Source organism: Chiloscyllium plagiosum, chromosome 10 (genome assembly GCF_004010195.1).
Source record: "Chiloscyllium plagiosum isolate BGI_BamShark_2017 chromosome 10, ASM401019v2, whole genome shotgun sequence".
Lineage (NCBI taxonomy): Eukaryota > Metazoa > Chordata > Chondrichthyes > Orectolobiformes > Hemiscylliidae > Chiloscyllium > Chiloscyllium plagiosum.
Genome location: NC_057719.1, coordinates 26581118 through 26603159, shown reverse-complemented (window position 1 = coordinate 26603159; position 22042 = coordinate 26581118). Strand labels below are relative to the sequence as shown.

The window sequence follows — 22042 nt, the reverse complement described above, 5'->3', positions numbered from 1 at the left end:
ACACCACTTCGACTGGGACAATACATCCATCCTAGGACAAGCCAAACAAAGACATGCACGAGAATTCCTAGAAACATGGCATTCCAACCAGAACTCTATCAACAAACAGAGTTAGACCCCATCTACCACCCCCGAAGAAAAGGCACAGGAAGTGACTTCACCACAGGAAATAACATCACCAAAGGAAATGACATCACTAACCCAAAGAAACCCAAACATGTAAATAGAAAGCAGGAAGTTTCAGCATTGCTTTGCATAAAGTCCACTGAAGATGTTACCTAGTAAGATAATGAAACATCTGGAAATCAACCTATCAGCTCAGCAAGCAAACCTACATCCAAAAGGGGAGTTGATGTTTCAGGTCAGAACCTTTCACCAGTCCTCAAATGTTGATTCCCCTTCTCCTCTGATGCTGACTGACCTGCTGTGCTTTTTTCAGCTCCACAACTTCTTAAACACTCCCATGCTACTTTACACACTCCTGTCTCTCTGAAAACATGGGACATGTAATTCTCAATGTTTTGAGGATTTGTCTTTTTGCCTTATAAACAACGCTAAATTTTTTGCCATCTCTCATGATCACTTTGAACTATGTTCTCATGATCAGTTTTAATGGACCTCTTACTTCAGGACTATACATCAATTTAAATGAACTAAACCCAGTAGATTTAACTGGGGAGTCTTTTACAGCAAATTAAGAAATCTAACCCTTTTTTCAACCATGTAAGTATGCAAAACAATTACCCTTCATGATCGTTGAGAGTCCGAAGATTTCTCTGAAGCCACCATGTTCATGAATGCACTTCAACTGTTTTATAGCCAACTTGCAAATTAAGTTTGTTTCCCAACTGTCTGATATATTGTGTGTTTTATAGAATTACATTACACCCAAATGGAGGCCTGACCTGGTAAAATTTCTGCTTACTGATGCATAGCTTTTTCAAATTCACATCTTGCCATAAAAACCTATTAACGCTACTCAATATCACATTATTAAATTTTACAGTACCACTATCAGGTGAACTGTCCATTGCTTATCTGGAAGAATATAAAAATGTTCCCACTCTTTCATCAGATCTCCATTTCTAATACAATACCACTCGATCTTAGTCCGCCTCTGCTTCAGTGTGAGCTGACTGAGTCAATTTATCTCTGAATCAGCTATTTTAACATCTTTTTGTGGTAATGCTTTGATGCCTGGTAATGAAATTTACTCAGTCGCTGTTGTGTATGATAATGAGAACAACAAATTCCTGAACAGAGTCAATACACTGCAGATGTTGGAGGTCTGAAACCAACAGTGCGAGAAACTCAGCAGGTTTGTCAGCATCTGCAGAGAGAATCAGGGTTAAACAGAGTTTAGTTCTGAAAAGTCAAACTTGAAACATTAATGCTGCTTCTCTCTACACAGATGCTGCTTGACCAGAAAAATACCAGAAACTGGTTGCAGTAAAACTGCTGTATCTTTAACCTCACTTGGATTTTGAGATTATGGGCAAAGCTATAAACTTCACTTCAGCCAGTCAATTTTGTCCACAGGGAATTTTTTTTTAAGCAACCCCTCCTTCCATTGTTCTGGAGAACAAGTCTCACTAATTGCATTTTGGGCAAGAGAACCAGGATATAACTTATCCTTTTTGCTTTCTTTGAATTCTCCAAAAGGAGAAATATGTCCTCTCCAGCAAAAACATCTTTAGCTCGTGCTCCTTAATAAAGCTACAGTTTAGTGGAATAATTTCAATGCAGAGAAGAAGAAACCTTTATCTCTAATTTTAGTCACCCCTGCTGCAATCACAGCAGTGTTTACCTCCAGCTTCATCACTGTAGTTAAGCTACAATTTTATCTCTGGTATTTTCCATGCGAGTTTCTGATCAACCTCACTCCTATGAATCCCAAAAGGTCCTGTGGGCTTTCCATGCTACTTCCAGAATTCTGAATAAAGGCATCCTATTTTCTTACAGTGGAGGTTTGATTTAAACCTTTGATATTTACCATCAAAAATTAATCGGAGAACTTCATACTTGATATTTACTCCTAATACCCATAACCCACCTGTCAAAAATACTTTGCTTTAAACCTTTCAAATTTAATCTAGGTTGCCTAGACTACTCCCTCAAATTTCTAATGTTCTTTCTGCATGGTTCAGGAACTAGCACACACCCAGAAGTTAAAAATTACACACCACCAGGTTATCATCCAACAGGTTTAATTGGAAGCACACTAGCTTTCGGAGCGCCACTCCATCACCTGATGAAGGAGCGCGCTCCGAAAACTTGTGTGTTTCCAATTAAACCTGTTGGACAATAACCTGGTGTTGTGTGATTTTTAACTTTGTACACCCCAGTCCAACACCGGCATCTCCAAATGACACACCCAGAATACCTCTTTTTAAAAATATGTTGCATAACCCTTAAAAAATCTCCTTCAACGGCGATGCATACTTTTTATATGCTTGATCAGTCAACTTGCTTGGCATGGGTAATGTCCTGTTTTCCTCTGGCCACTTCAATTGTTCCACTATTTCCTCAAATGAAAAAGAATGCCTCCATGTTTTTAACCCCCTCATTGTCGGTCTGAAACAAATTTAAACAATCTTTACTCAACTCTGAATTGTGACTAGGCTTTGTCAGCATATAAAATCTTTTCTTTCAATTGTTTTTTGTATCGTGATTCATTATCTATTTTCCTTTTCTCTCTCCGGAATCTCTAGTTTGAGCCTCTTAAATTTTTTTTTGCACCTTTTCCTTTCTTTGAATTGCTCACTTTTATTCTCCTCTTTCTGAAGATCTTCAAGTTTATTCATTTCCAGCTCTTGCTCTTTCATTTCAATGTTCCTTCTCCTTGAGCTTATGCTGTTTCAATTCTCTTTGCAAGCTGCTCTAACCATAATTGAATCTTTGTTAACTCAAGTGACTGACTATATACATCCTCCTTCCTGTATTTCCACCAGTCTAGATCATTTGCCAACATTTCACTCACTGTTGCCTTCTTGGCACTGGAAGGCAATTCTATTTCTGTTGTGGTTCTGTTCGCTGAGCTGGAAGTTTTTGTTGCAAACGTTTCGTCCCCTGGCTAGGCGACATCATCAGTGCTTGGGAGCCTCCTGCGAAGCGCTTCTTTGATGTTTCCTCCGGTGTTTATAGTGGCCTGTCCCTGCCGCTTCCGGTTGTCAGTTTCAGCTGTCCGCTGTAATGGTTGGTATATTGGGTCCCAGCTCGGCGAACAGAACCACAACAACGAGCACCAGAGCTACAAATCTTCGCACAAACTTTGAATTCTATTTCTGATTTATATGTTCATTACATCTGTCTGGCTTTTGTTACTTCCTTTATATTTATCACTGATACCTCTTCCAGCAGGACGGTTTAAGCTATCTTCAATGCCATCTTGAGTATAAGAAACCTGGCATCTGTCCTTTTATCCATTACCAATTACCTTTACTCAAAATCCAATCTGCACTCATTCAAATACCCAGCAGCAAGACTCCCAAACTATTTTTACAACTGAGCTGGGAACAGTTTACTGATAGACATGCCCCACGGTTTGACAAACCATGGATAAACATACAAAACAAAATCTCAATTCGACCACTAAGATGATAATTTTGCTGGTCTGACTGCTATGCAGGACAAAGGAAATTTATACCAGGTTATATCATTGACAGAATATATTGGAACACATTTAACAGTGGCAGAGAAAAGCAAGGATTTCTAATCTAATACTTTTTAAAAATTTAAATCATACTCCTCCAAAAGACCCAAATACACACAGTCATGATTAAGACAGATAGTTTAATACACATTACAGATGAACAGAGAATATAGACAGGGTAAGGCAAAATACAAAGTCTAGTTTTCATGGGCAAATTAAAATCTTTTACACAGCTATTTGCGGCACTGATAACACAATGCTACCAGTAAGGCAATGGTCATTCTTCACTGATTGCTGATCTGCCAAACAGAGGTCTTTTGTTAGATTAAAACAAAGACTTCTTTCTTGGGTTTTTGGTCAATTCCCTCACACTGGGAAAAGGGGAGAGATGCTTTCAGTTCATCGCCTCTGGTGGACTTCAGCTGCTCAACAGGACAGCTTCGCAGCAAAACTGCAGCTCGACCAATCTGACGGCCGTTGTTAGGCCATTGGTTCTTTCACATAAACCCCTGTGCCACACTGTCTCAAAGAAACAACCTCACTGCTTCAAAAAATTATGTCTGCCATAGCTAAAAATGTGCACCGCTTGATTTTTCCAAGTTGCAAAACTCTCCTGCTTTCTCAGGTATGCACAAGGCCAACTTCCATTTCAGGTTACTGTCCAAATGTGATCTATTATAATATTACAGATTACCAAAATGCTTTAATAAGTAAAGCATATTAACCAGCTATTTTACTTCTGAGCATGCAATGTTCACCTGTAAATGAGGCCAGGCTGCTTCAAGCACTGGTTCATCTTCTTCTGGATCAAACTCTGAAGATTCTGAAGGTGGAAGGGTCCTAAATATATTGAAAGAAACCTATAACAAGATAGAGTACAAAATTAAATGCTGAATTGTCTCCTTCCAAACCCATCCAATGCACTCGGATTAAGAGTTATGTATTGACAACATGCTGTGCAACTATTTCAATAAGTTCCTCAAAATTCCATGTAATACAGGGAAAATGAATGGTGCATTGAAAATCACAGCCAACAGAAAATCATGGAAAGAATTCATGAGACAGTTCAACTGTTGAGAATAAAGTACTTGTGGGAAACTCAGCGAATACCAAGTATAAACCCATATTTAGATATTCATTGTTTTTCTGACAGTTTTATGTCAGGTTTTTCTGATCAAATATATCTGATTTACTCATAGCGCTTGGATTGAAGTGCCTAGGTAGACTGCAACCAGGTAGATGTATTAATGCATAAAATGGGTGTACCATTACATAGTGCATTGCCATCCTTCACCCTCAACAACAAGCAATTTTCATGCTAAACAGTACATGTCTCTCAAGAAAGAGAAAATATAAAAAGAAAACAAAGAAATGTAGATTGTCTAAAGAAAATTTTGGATGAAAGTAAAAAATGAACTAGAGATGCCGAGATGAAGACAAGATCAGTTTGGATGCTATCAACTGGATGCACTATATCAATCTTCCCAGGATTCTTTGGGAGTGTCTTTCAAACCCATGGCTTCTATCACCCAGAAAAACAGGTCAGCTGGTGCATAGATACAGCATCACTTTTAAGTGACACAATTCCCCATCCTGGACATTTATTATAAGCCTTCACAAGCACAAAGTCAAAATTCTTCAACCCAATCCGACACCTTTGTGAAAGCACCCTCACTACGTGAACTGCAATGGTTCAACAAAGGGTTTTACCATCATCTTCTCAAATGCAGTTAGGAATGGCTTTTAAGTGTTGGTCTTGCTGGTGATGCGAAAATTAAGTCTAAGTAATTTTCAAATATTGTAATCATCCAACAACATTCACCGCTGCATGTGGAAATAATACTCAAGTGAAATAGTGCAGCTCACTTGATCATGGGATACAAATAGTGAAAAACTAGTATAACAGGATTGGAAATGCACAATGGTGTTGATCAAAATATGTGACACAGAAGACAACTTTTAGACTGCTTATTTAAGTCAAAGCTACATTAACACTAAAGGAATACTGTTAAATGGGACTAGATTAATTTAGGATCTCTGGGTGACATTGTCAAGTTGGACCAAGGGTCTGTTTCGGTGCTCTATAACCATGACTGAGTTCACTACTTCACTTCTAATGCATGCCAGAGGTAATCTCCTTAGCTTTGTACACACCAGCATTATACACCAGAATTTTGAAGACAATCGAACAGTTTCATACAAAATAAAAAATTAACTTTTAGAACACTGTTAAAGATCCACTCCAAAAGACTTCAATCTATTACTGCAAATTTAAAATTACCTTCTCCAGAAATGTGTGTTGAGCAATTTAAAAAACACAATGTGTTCACTACAATTTGAATTAACATATAAAGCAATAGCAGCAAACATTTGTCATTTGATTTGTTTTCTCACTGTGTAGATCAAACCATGTAAATATTTAGCCAGATAGGTAGTGGGTGGGCTGCGACTCCTAATGTAAATAAACAAAGCAAATGTATCAATGCTCTAGAATTCTGTACCTGAGGTTTTTGATCTTTAAAGGTATACATGTACTTCAAATAGTTACAATCTTCTAGTTCACTGCTACTTTTTATTTACTATCAAGTAAATTTATGCAGCTTAAGTAGTAACAAAAATAAACTCATGCTCAGACTGACAACTCAAAAAAGAACTTTGCATTTCTAAACCAGAGAATGACTTCAACCAGGAATTAAAAAGCATTCCAAAAAAAAACTTTCAAAAAAGTCATTTTATAAACTTAACCACTTTGTCTACGTAAAAGCACCACGAGTGTGGTACCAACATAAATGGACCATGACCAAATTGGTTCAAATCCCTATCTACATTCAATTAACTAATTTGGTTCAAATGCCTGGATTAGACAGAGTAAAGAGTAATCAAAATTCTTATTCCTATTGATATTCAATTGACTCCATTGAAAATGTATATATGAAGACCAGGAGATCAACTGAAATGCCCGCCATGGAAATCGATTCCCAACAGTTACTGTTTGGGAGTATTCCCGGAGAACCACGACTTAGGACAGGTTACGGGAGAGCTGCAGGCATTCGTGCAGTCATGTCAAAGCACTTTCAGGATAAGTTTAAAAAAAATTAAGCAACGCTATCCCCTCAGCAACATATTATACAATAGAGCAAAGTGGCAATTGACTAAAAACTTAAACTTATTTGTTCTTTCAACGTTGGAAAACATATGAAAGTATTTTACAGGGAGTTAAACCTGTCAAAATTTGTCACTGAGCCAAAGGAAACATTGGGGCAAGATACTAAAAGCTTAACCAAAAGGTGGTCTTACAAGAGGGGGAAAAAGGTGAATGCCAAGAGAAGAGTTATCCAGTGACAACGGCCTATATGATTGCAGGTATGGGCATCAGTGGTGTGACAAAATCCTTGAGTTGGAGTTGGTAATAAAGAACAACAGGAAGAGTTTCAATTTCATGGAAAATTGGCAGTATCGAGGTAGAAAAGAAGGGGGATTTTGAACAAGAGAATTATAGCTAAAATTGAGACATTTATGTATGTCAGTTTATGCCAGAGTGATAAACCAGGAAACTCAGTCCATTTCAGGATAATGAGCGCAGAGTAATGAGTCCATTTATAAAAGGCAATCGCATGAGTCACACCTAAAAGAGCAATTAAATAACTGAGTATGTATGTAACAAAAGCATAGTTTAGAGTTCCAGGAGCAGGTATGTTGAGCTGGAATGGAGATAAGTGAGCTTATGGAGATGAAGTCTTTGCAGTGGAACAAGAGCTTTTGACAGAAGATGTAGCTCAAGATCAGTTCCTGCCAAAGTTTAGTTGTAGAAAATTGCAACTCATACAGGACTATCAGATAAGAAAGCTGACAACACTAAGAAGTGGAGTCAAGAATACAGTTGCAAGGTAGAGTTGGGTGCCATTGCACCAGTGGAACTGGGCATCAATTTTACTGTCACCAACAAACTTAAGGATGAAAAATGAAGGACCAATGATAGGGTACTGAAAATCTCTCAGTCAATGGTCACTTACTTTCCCCAATCTACTTTAACAATCAATCCATCCATAATCCCTATGAGGTGCATGACGAAAGCTGTCTAATGCATTATTACTTTTAGAAGGTTACTTCTGATAAAGTTTAATTAAATAAATTTGGAGATGTGACCTAAATACATCAGTTCCAAGAAAGCATGTGACAGTAGTGTCATACCTGAGAGAACACTTGCAGCATTAAATGGATAAAATATTGTTGGGGCGACAAATGGTGGAGTATTAAACACATTAGTTTAAGGCAATTAATTTAGTTTCAACTTTAGAACAGAAGGTTCAAAGTTTTAATTCAGAATAACCTAGAGTTGAATTCAGAATTTAGGGGTGAAATCAAATCAGCTTAAGGGCACCATTCACCTCAGCAGAAATGGTTTATAATCTGCAGAGCTATGAGAATTTGGACAGAACTCTTCAAATTGCTGCAACAGAAAGGTTTTGGACATCAGAGCTTAGAAGGGTTCATGGCAACAGACTCAAAGAAATACAGTCAAATATAGAAAGAAATCCATGCCCCCCCCCCCCCCCCCCTCCCGCGAACCCTTATGAATGATGAAACTCGCAAGTACAAAGTTCATTAAAGATACGATGAAATGGTTAAAAATATCGCAGATGTGATTTTTTTTCCACAGGTATTGATTTTTGTTATTAACTTATTGGCATGGATAGGCTAATTCATGATTTCACTGATACTGAGGATTTACTGTAGTAAGAAAATGGTCTTAACAGTTCAAGGGAAAGAAACTGGTAAGTGTCAATTAACCAATGATTTAAAAAAGCTGAGAAAGGAGAGTTATTTCTCTGGAACTCAGTGTGAAAAACAGTGCAATGGGGAACAAGTTGAAATTTTTGATTTGATGTTTTGCCAAGATTTTTGTAAATAACTGATATAATTATACATCAGAAAGAATGAAAAAAGTTTATTTACAAAAATAAAGTTATGTTCTGATATTTAAGTAAATTACTTTATAAATCCTTGATAGAGAAATCAAGTTGCAAGATTTTTTTTTTGGGGGGGGGGGCAGTGAGAGGTGGCCAGAGGGATTAACTAGATTTCTTCAAAAAGCAGTGCAGACTCAGCAGGCTGAATGGCTTCTTCAGTGCTCCATTACTCTGAGAAGATGCTGGAGGCGGGAATGTCATCTCGTTAAGGTAGCAAATTAGTAAACCTCTTGTACACCACATACATTCAAGTTTGTGCTCCTTAGATTTAAGGGAGCCAAAACAGTGGGTAGAAGATGAATTTAAGGGTTTTACTGGAGTTGAAGGTATCAAACACGGAAGTAATGGAGAAATTGAATTGATTTGACAGTTGTAGATGTATTGTAGCAAATGGAGAGCCAAAAACGAGTTAGACAATTTAAAACTCCCAACTTTAAGAAACTATGTAGAAAAACATCCCATTGCACATCCCAGGTAAAGGTAAAGATCGTACCAAGGTAAAAGGTAAGATCTGGAGGGCTAACCAAAAACTTGGTTAAAGAAATCTTGTAAGGATACCGCCAAGGAAGGAGAAGCATCAGACAGATCAGGAAGGGTATTTCAGAGTAGGTCCTTTATGGCGGGTGTCATGCCAACAATGGTAAGGAAAAGAGAGGACAAGATGCAGGAGAGGTTAAACTCAAAAGAAAACAGATAGGTCATGACGGTTTGTAGGGCAAGCATTTACCATTTTAACTACTTCAGGGTATGTCTGTTCTGTCAAGATTCCTCGACCTACTGCAACATAGTCCACCAGTTCACTAAGGGTAGAGCGCTTGTACTCCTTCATTTTAAGATCTGATAATGAATCCATGAAGTCAAATACAACGCAGCACTGATGCAATTTCTTCTGGAAGAGCAGTGCCTTTTCAGTCGTGGAAACGTCTGGAAGAGGGGTGAGAAACAAACTAAATTTAGAATGAGTGGTTATTAGCAATTTGCCCAGTTGAGCGCACTAATATTTTCATTTTTGAACAGCTTGAATTTCAAAACAATTTTTATTAGTGCAAGCATGTTAGCATCCTAATCAAACAAATCAGAAAAGAAATTCAGTAAGATAATTCTAGGGTGGTATACCAGTTAGCTCAGTCAAATACTGAGTGTATCTGAACCTTGTACCTACAGAGCAAAAAAATAAGTCTATGAACATCCAGCTTACTTCCACTGTTCAAAATTAACATGCTCTCTTCAGTCTCCCTTCCCCACCAAAAGGTGGGCTTAAATTCTATGTTAAAATTCACAAGCTTTACTCAAAACATTTAATAGTGGGACTACAAGTAACATTCTAAAGTAATGTTTCCCAAAAACCAGTTCCCTGTGATATTCTATTAACTGCTTTATCCTCTGCCATACAATAGGTAAAGTCTTTTCCCTGGGGTGACGGAATCCAGAACTAGATGGGGATAGGTTTAGGGTGAGAGGGGAAAGATATAAAGGAGACCTAGGGGGCAACTTTTTCCACAGAGGGTGGTGTGGGTATGGAGTGGGCTGCCAGAGGAAGTGGTGGAGGCTGGTACAATTGCAACATTTAAGAGGCATTTGGATGGGTATATGAATAGGGTTTGGAGGGATATGGGCCAGGTGGGACTAGATTGGGTTGGGATATCTGGTCGGCATGGATGGCTTGGACCGAAGAGTCAGTTTCCATGCTGTACATCTCTATGACTCTGACTCTGACTCTGTATGGAACTCAAACAAAATGTATACAGATGTTATTTCAACATTCAGTCATAAGAGGGCAGACATGACAACATAAAATGATGATTAGCAATGCCTTTCAAGTTAGGTGTTGTCAAATCCAAGTTGTTTTGAATCTAAAAGAAAATGACAAGCAACCCAATATGGCCTCTGCCACTGACCGGAACAATTCTTGTATTTTGATTTCTTTACCTTCTATATTATTTCATTCAGCTTCAATACTTTGATTTCAATGAAACACCATAGTACACAAGTTTTTTTTTAATTCACTACACAACTGGAACTGGAGAAAATTCCCCACTAATCAACTTAAAATTTTCTCTCTCCAAATCATATTAGCATCTGTGAATCATACATTTACCAATGTCTAGAGCTAAACATACTTACTTTTGATTTCCTAGGGTAGACAGCACCCAGGCTACTACCTGCTCATGTTCTCTGTTGATAGTATTGAAGAATTCCACCTGGGCCACAATGTAGCAGCTCTCTGGGCTGCTACCCCAGTGAATTGAGAAGTGAACAAGGAGTGACAAGTGGGCTTATTTCACAACTGTAATGCTCAAACATTGTAGTACCTTATGCTACACTTGGTTTTAAATAGTAAGCCTTACAATGCATTTTGTCATAAGCTTAACAATAGTTATGAAATACTAATATATTAGTTAAAATTATTTGTTGACCCTTCCAATTATTTTAAAACCAAATTCAGCCTGGATGTAACAAGTCCTAGTGGTTTTGACATAAGGTCAGGAGTACTCTTGCTCCTGCCAGCTCTGTATACAAAATTGAAGTTGTTGATTGCAGCCTTCAATAGCTTCTCGAAAGTCACATGCAGGTTTTTCAGTACTGGCGTATTTCACAGCAACCCAATATTGTGGAGGGCTTCAAATAGATGTTAACTTAGCATATTGCAATAAATCTAGTAAGACTTATTACCCATTTTATTCACTGATCTTGGATGCCTACATTAATATGATGGGTGTTGTAATGAAATGAAATTGCAAGTGGCATTTCTTGCCATGTAGCACCATTCCAGTCAAAGCTCTAAGCCATAAATGCAGACATTTTGAAAGTGAGATTATCACCGCTAAACAAGAGGATTTGGGTAGCAGAGCCCAAATTTACTATATCTGTGAATTATTTAAACATTGATACTCATTATTCCAAACATATAGCAAAACAGACAAGCAGTGAAATTCTACACAAATTGCACTGCTATCTAATGTAAGTCTCCACAATTACCTGCTGCTTGAAAGATTACCCCACTGTGCACTTGACCAACAAACAATGAGATCCATTTCCCCGCCATCATCTTTTTAAACTCTGAGTACAGACCCAGATTCTTCAACTGCCCTTCATCCCAGGATTATTCTTGGAAACTTCCTGTGCGCTGCCTCAGAGTCTAGAACATCCTCCCTTAGACTGGGTATATTATCAATATTGCAAACCATTCTTTTCACCATACATCCTATAAGATGCAACCAATAGCAACAAATGTTTACAATTAAATGATATGTATTGTACACAAGCTTCAGTAACATTTCTGAACCTTTAATTACATGCAATGAAACTACAACTTAATCCCATGTTGTTCTAAAATCAGTGAGTGCCTGTTGTTATCATACAAAGAACTCTATAAAAGCTTTTTTAAACAGCTGAGGTAAAACACCCAACCTTCCCTTGTTAGTCAAAGTTAATAACTAGGTGCTTAATCTGTGAGCATTAATGAGGATTATATATGGTTTTACGTTCATTATATAAAAGAGGGGGCTGGAATAAAGATGGCTAAGCTACAGTATTAAACAGAATATTCACAATGTAATCACTGATCTTGACAGAGTTCATGGATTTCAGCCAAAACATTGGCAAAACATCAATCAGCACTTTTACACTTCCCTGCCATCGTTGAAGAAATATCATTTGATAAGACAAATAGCAAGCTGAAAAAATTACAGCAGACAGAATTTATCATGAGAGGGAATTTGAACTCAAGAAATACAATTTGGCATATTAATAAAAGCAATCAGATGTTGTGGGAGAGCAATGGGATTTAAAAACAAAAATCAAATTGCTGGAAAAACTCAGATTTGGCAGCATTTATGGAGAGAAAACAGTTTATATTTCAGGTCCAGTGACCCTCCTTCAGAACGGTTCTGAAAGTGCATAATAAAATATGGCAGAGTCAGCTCAGCTCTGTCAAGAGGAAGTCATGCCTGACAAATCTGTTTGAATTTTGAGAGGTAATGAGCAAGTTAGACAAAGGACAGCTATTGGACATGATCTATTTGGATTCACAGAAGGTCTTTGACAAGATGCTGCATGAGAGGCTTCTAAAATAAGAGCTCACAGCATTAGGGGCAAGGAACTGGAATGGATAGAGGACTGGGCTTCTTGCAGACAGCCAGAAATAAAAGGGATCTTTTTTCAGGATTGCACCTAATGACCAGTGGAGTTCCACAGGGATCAGTGTTGAGACCACAGCTATTTACGTTACACATTAATGATCTGGATGAAGGAACTGAGGGCATTGTTGCTAAGTTCGTAGGAGACACTAAGATAGGAGGAAGAGGAGAGGCTGCAGAAGGCCTCAGGCATGCTGGATGAGTGGGCAAAGAACTGGCAGATGACATACAAGTGTGGCAAAGTAAGAGGTTATACATTTTGGTAAGATGATGTGTAGACTATTTTCTAAATGGGGAAAGATTTCATAAATCTCAAGTGCAAAGGGACTTGGGAGTCCTAGTTCAGAACTTTCTTACAGTTAACATGCAGGTTCAGTTGGTGCTGAGGAAGGCAAAGGCAATGTGCATGCATTTCAAGACAGCTAGAAAATAAGAGCAGAGATGTACGGCTGAGGCTGCAGATGGTTTGGGTCAGACTGTATTTGGAATATTGTGAGCAGTATTGGGCCCCAGTCGAAGGGAGGATGTTCTAGACTCGGAGGCAGCTCACAGGAAGTTTCCAAGAATAATCCTGGGATGAAGGGCTTATATGATGAGCGGTTGAAGAATCTGGGTCTGTACTCAGTTCAAAAAGATGATGGGGGGAAATGGATCTCATTGAAGGTGAGAATACGGAGAGATCTGGATGGAGTGGACAGGGAGAAAATATACTTTTACTAGAAGAAGATATTAGGACCCAGGGTGAAGGGATGACCCTTTAGAACTGCAATGAGGAGGAATTTCTTCAGCCAGACAATGGAACTCATTGCCACAGAGGACACTGGAGGCCAAATTGTTGAGCGTATTTAAAACAGAGATAAATCGATTCTTGCTTAGTAAGGGTTACAGGGAGAAGGCAGAAGAATGGTGTTGAGAAACATATCAGCTATGATTGAATGGCAGACCAACCTGATGGGCTGAATGGCCTATTTCTGCTACTCTACCTTATGGTATTGAGAGATACTGATTTGTCTACTTTTCCTACACATCAGTGCTGGAGAGTTGGTGGCCAAGAATGCTAGAGGACAAAAAAAAGAGAGAAAATTCCTCAAATAAAAACATTGCTCCATAAAGAAACAAACTGCTCAGTGATCATTAAATTTCTGCATCACCTTAACAACCCAAGTTTGATCTAGGTTCTATATTGCGAATTAACTCCAGCCTTGCATGTGAATATGGAAGAACTCATTCAGCCCCTCAAACCTTCTGTCATTTAATTTGACAGTAGTACTCTGCTAAGTAGCCACTGAATTCCTAAAATAGAGAGTGAAGAGAAAAGCTGGTTCACTTCTATTGAAATGCAAATGTATAAATGGTAGGTAACAACTGAAAAAAGCTAGACTCTAATCAAATGGCCTGCCATAACAAAACAGTCAAGAATCATAGTTGAAGGTACTGTATCGTAAACAGATGTGGATTGCAGAGGAAGAAAACAAACTGGGAAGGAAATTGAAGCAAGGTTAAAATTTCTTCAGAAATATGAGTGTAACTCAATTTCTATATTCAACTGTGCCATTGACATTCAAATTATGCATAGTTACCCAAAAATTCTAATATGTAATTTGAACATTAAATCATAATTTGTTCTGCTCTGAATGGAAGATAAAAATTAAACATTGAGTTTATCAATAAACTCAGTTTTACTGATTTCAATGCATAAAAAAGTTGAAGAAACAGCTGCCAAACAAGTAATTACTGAGCACAGTACAACCATACTTCATTGCATATGACGACTCATTCACAGCTTATAACTGCAGCTGCTTAGTTTATCTACAAGAGACTTTTCTCAGAGATAATTATGTCCAGTTAACATGTCTTTCTACTCTATAGATTGGATGGAGGCTAACCAAACAAGTGATTTAACTGAAAGAAACCCAAAATTTTATCAGAAATCAAATCCACTTCAAATGTTTTATTTCAGGCTGTAGAATCAGAAACATGTTTAAAGCTGCATATGTTTGAAATGGTTTATGTATTTAAATTCTCAAATTTACATACGAATACGCATTGAGACCTACCAAATTAATATAGTAGAGCCAACAAACACATCCTGACAAACTCCAATGAATCTGCCCATGACTATTACACTGTACTACTGTACTTCTCACAACTTAGAGAAATCAATGCATTTTGACATTTTCCATACTTAAAATCATATCCTCTTCAAAATAAAAGTAACTTGCCAACAAAAGGAGAAGGTCAAAAAATTAAGCACTTCTAAAAGTGATTATACAATGGATTTTTTCTGCACAGTGAAAGTGCAAGTGATTGATGTACCAGCACAGGAATGTACTCGAATATCGCTAACTGTGGACTTGCCTGATCACAACCTGTCATTACCACAGTAGGTTACCATTAGCCACTTAAGGGACTCATTTTATAATTGAATGGTTTACTCCGGAACAGCAGCTGGTAGGAAGAAAATGTTTGAAGATTAATTGTGCAAGCTTCCATCTTGTTTGTTTGGTTAATGGATTTGAAAAAAATAGGTTATTTAAACTTATAGGAAGATGAAATGAAAAGTCATAATCAAATAGTGATTAAAATAGGATAAGCATTTCTTTATTCACTTACTCAAAAACTAAAGAACTTGTTCTGTAATAAGCAGAATCAAGCCACGTAATTTTACACTCATTGTGGACAGTCATCATCATCCCATTCAGTTTCACTCAAATTTGATTCAGGGTTTTATAAAATAGCAAATGGAAAGTGCCAACCCAAACTACCCATGTGATTTCTTCTGCGTTTTTATTGTTCTCTGCTCCAATCTCAGACTCCACACCAGCACCAAGTAGAATGAGGCAATGTTGCAATTACTCAAAACAAACAGGATATCAAACCAGAAAACAAAAGTACAAATTCCTGCAACGATGAAAACTAAAACACAAAAATACTGCAAATGTGCAGCATTTCATTCAATATCTGTATTGCTAACCTATGACAATCTAACCGTCTAGCTGAACTTTTCACTTTTGTTGTAATCCTACTTAGTACTAGATGAAAATGGCAATGGGTTAACTAATTTTTAGGCAAAAGTGAGGACTGCAGATGTTAGAGATCAGAGCGGTGCTGGAAAAGCACAGCAGGTCAGGCAGCATCCAAGGAGCAGGAAAATCAACGTTTTGGGCAAAAGCCCTTCATCAGGAATGAAGGAGTGGTGCTTTTCCAGCACCACTCTAATCTAGATTCTGATTACATTTTTACTTTAGTACATACTAGCAGTGCAAGTATAATTTGGCTTAACTTCTGCACTGACCATCACCCCTATCCAATATGGCCTATAAGTGACTCCAACTCTAGATAATGTGGATGACTAAGGTGTTCTCAGGACAACATGAGACAGACAAGTAGCATTGATTTTAGATAGATCACCTACATCAAAACAAATTAAGAAAAGAATTGCAATGTACTTCCAGATAGGAGAGTGGAAGCATAAACTGTCATAGTTTGTGAAAGGGTGGATGCTGTAGTTGGAACAGATTCTTAACAGATTGTCTTCTAGAAGGCAAACAGCCTTCCATCAGGTACATAGCATCTCATCAAGTGAAGCATATTCAATAGCACCAAAAATTGCTAAATTACAAGAACTCAAAATAGAGCTGTACATTGCTGCATCAAACTTGGAAATATATAAGCCTTGACTTGGGAAAAAAAAAATTAAAAATAAATCGATTGATATAAAATTCTACTTCACATGGTTCTCACCAGTCAAGCAAATCTTTCCAGGATAGTTCTGGTCAGAGTGAACACCACACAAGCCATTTGTGGAAACAAAATCCCTCCTTCATATTTAGAACTGACTCAATTATAAAACCACAAGACATAGGAGGAAAAAAATTAGTCCACTTGGCCCATCGAGTCCTCTCCACATACAATCATGACTGACAATTATGTTCTGAAGAGTCACCGGACTCAAAACATTAACTCTGCTTTCTTTGCACAGATGCTGCCAGACTTGCCGGGATTTTCCAACGATTTGTTTTTGTTTCAGATTTCCACCATCTGCAGTTCTTAGCTTTATTATACTCCATTATGCAATGTGGTACTACTATTATTGGCAATGGAATAGCTTGTATAAACTGGGCATTAATGAGAAGCTGAGAGCAGCAATAGAATCCATAACGTCATGGTCTGATATATCCCTCACTCTACCATTACTATCTAGCCAGGTGATCAACACAGGTTCATTGAATGGTATAGCAGAGTATGCTATGTGAATATCTCAGTGAGATGCCAACCTGGTGAATTTGCAACACAGAACCATATGCTGAACAGTAAAAGGGCTTGTTGTGGACAGACCAGCAAGGCCATTAAGCCCCTTGAAACTGCTCCATTCTATATCATGGCTCATCTTATTGTAATATCTAATCCATATTCCCAAGTTACCCCTTGCTCAATAAGAATCACTCGCTACCTTAAAAATATTCATAGGCTGCGGTGCCACCACTTTTTCGGGAAGAGTTCCGAAGTTTCACGAGTGTCAGGGATGAATAAAAAAGTTGGCCAATCTGTTTTAAATGGGAGAGCCCTGACTTTTAAACAGCAATCCCGAGCTCTAGATTCTCCAGTAACAGGAAACATCCCTTCTGCATTTACCTTGTCATAGCCTGTAGGTTTAAACTGAGTTGCTTCTTGCTCTTCTAAAATCCAGTGGATCTAAGCCTAGCTTGTCAAATCTTCCCTCACAAGATGCCCTCCTCAACCTTTTGTTTGGTCATTCAGACGAATTGCAAGTATAGAGATTGAACACTTCCATATATCTTTAATGCTTTAATAGACTAAAGACACAAGGCCAACACAGAGGTATTACATAATGATACTGAATGCTTGCAACAAGCTTGTAATGTTTAAATTGACTAAAGCACATCTGATAATTCAAAGTCTGCCTCAAGTTTTTTTTTTAAATTCTTGTATTACTGAACCAGCATTAGTTTCTGTATACTAAAAAAAAACTTTACAGCGGTTATGTTTTACACGACGTTCACATGATTTTATATAATGAATAAAAATAAAAATGAAAATGATAGAAATAGCTTGAATTTTCCAACGACAAATCCACCCATAAGACCAAGACTAATTTCCAGTACTTCTGAGCGTTTTTTTCATGATCACATGAATATTTTGGTTGCTTAATGTTAAGGAACAAACACATCAGGGTAAAAATGACCCCAAGCTTCCAGCAGTTTGCCATTTCAATGCAGCACCCTATTTTCCAGCCAATATTTCTGCCTCGGGTCTGTTGCAGTGCGTGAGGCTCAGGACAAACTAGAAAAAAACAACAAAACAAAATAAAACAAAAAACATCTGTGGAGGAGAAAAAGCAAATTTAATATTTTGAGTCCAATGACCATTCTTCAGAAGAGATTTTAGAAAGGAAAATGTTGGTACATCAGTTCTGGAGGAGGGTCACCGGACCTGAAACGTTAATTCTGCTTTCTCTCCACAGATTTGCCAGACCTACTGAGTTTTTTCAGCAATTTCTGAAATTGTTTCTTAAAGAATTTTCCATATGGCCTTTAGGATTTTATATCCAGTTCAACAATTTTAGAGCCTGAACATCTTCTTCAACATACTTTGCTCACCCTACACCCTGTCATGATAAGTGCTGCTTTCAGTACAGCTAACCTATTTTCATCTACTTATGATCCCTATTATCAGCTTTTCCTTCTCCCTGGAAAATGGAGCAGCACGGTGGCTCACTGGTTAGCACTGCTGCCTCACAGCATCAGAGACCCGGGTTCAATTCCCACCTCAGGCAACTGTCTGTGTGGAGTTTGCACATTCTCCCAGTGTCTGTGGGTTCCTCCGGGTGCTCCAGTTTCCTCCCACAGTCCAAAGATGTGCAGGTCAGGTGAATTGGCCATGCTAAATTGCCTGTAGTGTTAGGTGCATTAGTCAGGGGTAAATATAAGGTAGGGGAATGGGTCTGGGTGGGTTATTCTTCGGAGGGTTGGTGTGAACTTGTTGGGCCGAAGGGCCTGTTTCCACACTGTAGGGAATCTAACCTAAAAATTATCCATCACTGTCTCCCTAACCAGTGTTCTTGTTCTCTCTGGGCTCCATCTCCATCACTCCTTTCCTCATGACCAATGCCTCAAGCATAACTTTCCTAGCTGCTATCAGTTCTGAAGAAGAATCACTGGACTCAAAACATTAAATCCTGGTTTACAGTTGAGAGATTAACTACACAGAATGGGACAAATTAATCCTTTCTTCCACGTGATAAAAATCTCGATTCTTGACAAGTTACATATCTATGCAGTACAGCATTCTTCTGAAGTTTCTAATTTTAGTTCTAATTTTCTATACTTGATAATTGATCATCAGACAACAAAAAGCTTAGTGTTCACTTGGTTACCACTTAGTGCATAAGCTTTAGCCTAAACATTCAAGCCCTCTACTGCTATGGTTGCAGGGAGTGCTAGGAGGGAGTAGGCTACAGCAAGGGTATCGCAGTATAGCTGTCACTGGATCAACAAGCTAGAGAATACATATTCATATACCCCTAAGCCAGTTGGTAAAATGGCAATAGACTGCTATCAGGTCAAACAAAGTCAATTCACCAGAAATGTCATACTTGACTGTCTTTTCATTCTCATTAGACCTGCACAACTGATGACGATCACTGTCAGAGACCATTACACATCCTGAGAATGCATCAACTGACCAGAAGCTGCTTCAGCAGCAAATCCAGTATCTGCAACTTGTGCCTTTGAGAAAGGCAAAGTCAGATGCACAGGAACAGTAACTCGCATTCCATCTTGACATACATCACAATAAAAGCTAAACATTACCTATTTATATTTCAGATCTAAAACATCTGTAACATTAAAGAAAGTCAACAGGCCTGGAAGTGTCTGCGGTGAGAAACAGTTATGTTTGAGTCTTATTTGGCTCTTCTTGGGAACTGAAGAGAGATGAAAATGCAACAGGTTTAATCCTCTTGGAATAGGGAATGCGCCAGTAGAACAAATAGGAAAGTCATGAAAATGTTCAAGAGATTAGAGATCAAAGGGATCACAGAACAAAAAGGCAAAGCAAGTGGTAAGGCTTGTCGAGAAGAGAAAATATTGGCCCAAAATAGTTGTAAATAAGAGAATAAAAGGTCAGCCCTGACAGAAAGCAAGAACAGGAAAGCAAGGTAGACACTTTGAGAGGGGAAACACATAACCCAAAATGAAGGTAAAGTCTCAAGTTGTTGAACTCAATGTTGTTGACATGCACATATTTGACATACATTATCATCCCTTTATCATAAAGGAGTCAAATTCCTGAAACAGTACTGAAAGTAAATTCACCACACAAACTGCAGTGATTCAAGGAGGCTGCCCACCATTTTTTTTCAGGGAAACCAAGGATAAGGAATAAATAATAGCTTTACCAAAGATGCCAAATCTAGAGAATAAATAACAAATTTTAAATATTACATGCCTTTTGTCATGTATCAATAATGTAAGGGCTATACTGCAAATGCTAAATATGGTTTAATAAAGTATATTAACAATGCAGGTTTTGGTTCAAGCAACTTCACAGGTTGTCAGACATATTTTCAAATATGCATGGTAATTGGAAGATGTGATTACAATATTCCAGAATTCAGCAATTATGCTAATTGGTAACCCAAATATATCTTGTTCATTGGGATTTAACAGGTGTTCAGTTAGGGTGTTACCTAATCAATGTGAGGAAAATGCAAACCACTAAAGTCACAGTCGAAGATGTTTGATACTGTATATTCACGTGTTTATTCGGAAACTGCTGGTGAGAATGTAGTAGTACTATGATAGCATCCCTACTGTTGGGCTAATAGTCCCCTGGTTCAAGTCCTACTTGGTCCAGAGGTATGTACCAAAGTTACTAATTAGCCTGTCCAGAGAGAATCTAGGAAATTGTTGATAAACCTGGCATGCTTTAAGTAACCGAGTAGAAATCAAAGACTGGAAAAGCAGGGCTATAGAGAGGACCTTAAAAGACGATTTAAAAAAAAAGGAACAGGAGAAGGTCGTTCAGTCCCCTTTGCCTGCCCAGCCATTCAACAGGAGCATGAATGATCTGACATTCCTCACATCAATTTTCCTGGCCTTTCCCTTTCACCCCCTGGTATCTAAGAAACACTCTCAGCCTTAAATATACATAAGGACTCGAACTCCTTGCCACAGAGAGCTGTGGAGGAATAGGCTCAACCCTCAGCCAAGAAATTCCTCATTTCAATCTTAAAGTGACACCCCTTTATTCTGAGACAATGTGCTCTGGTCCTAAATTCTCCCATGAGGGGAAGCTGCCTCTTAACATTTTCCCTATCAAACCTCTTAAGAATCCTATGTTTCAACAAGATTACATCTTATTCTGCTAAACTCCAGTGAATAGAGTCCCAACCTGTTTAACTTTTGTTCATAAGACAATCATTCCATACCAGGGATCATCCTACAGAATCTTCTCTGAACCGTCACCAATGAATTAATACCTTTCCTTAAATAAGGAGACAAACTGCTCAAATACTCCAGATGTAGTCTCACCAACAACACCTTTAGCTCCGTGAGAATTCCCTATTCTTCTACTCCAACCCTCATGAAATAAAGCACCAGCATTCCATTAGTCTTCCTAATTTCTTGCTTCACAATCTATGCAAGCTTTCTATATTTTATGCACAAGTACTCCCAAGCATCTTTATGTTGCAGCTTTGAGATTTTTCTCCATTTAAATAATACTGTTCTCCCTTCCAAAATGACCAACTCCACATTTTGGAGAAAGTGAGGACTGCAGATCAGAGCTGAAAAGTGTGTTGCTGGAAAAGCGCAGCAGGTCAGGCAGCATCCAAGGAGCAGGAGAATCAACGTTTCAGGCATAAGCCTGAAGAAGGGCTTATGCCCGAAACGTCGATTCTCCTGCTCCTTGGATGCTGCCTGACCTGCTGCGCTTTTCCAGCAACACACTTTTCAACTTCACATTTTCCCATATTACACTATTTGCCAAATTTTTGCCACTTACTTAACCTATCAATTGCTCTCTGGAAACTATTTGTATTCCTCTCATAGCTTGCCCTTCCAACAAATTTTGTGTCATCTGCAAATTTGGCTACAGTATATTCATTTTCTTTCAAGTCATGAATATATACTGTAAATGGCTACAGTCCCTGCACCGATGGAACGCCACTGATTACAGGTCACCAACCTGAAAAAGAACCCCTTAATCCCCATTTGTTGATTCCTACCAATTAATCAATTCTCTATGCATTCCTATAT

At 38.2% G+C, this 22042-nt stretch overlaps 1 protein-coding gene across 1 annotated transcript in view; it reads right to left on the bottom strand.

The window, feature by feature from the left end:
* Positions 1-22042, bottom strand: part of ppp2r5eb (protein phosphatase 2, regulatory subunit B', epsilon) — an 89231-nt gene that overhangs the window by 34853 nt on the left and 32336 nt on the right. The window contains exons 2-3 of the mRNA XM_043697219.1: positions 9350-9546; positions 4411-4512 (exon numbers count right to left, since the gene is read on the bottom strand). Of these exons, the coding sequence (XP_043553154.1) occupies positions 4411-4512; positions 9350-9546 (299 nt within the window). The remainder of the gene's footprint in view (positions 1-4410; positions 4513-9349; positions 9547-22042) is intronic.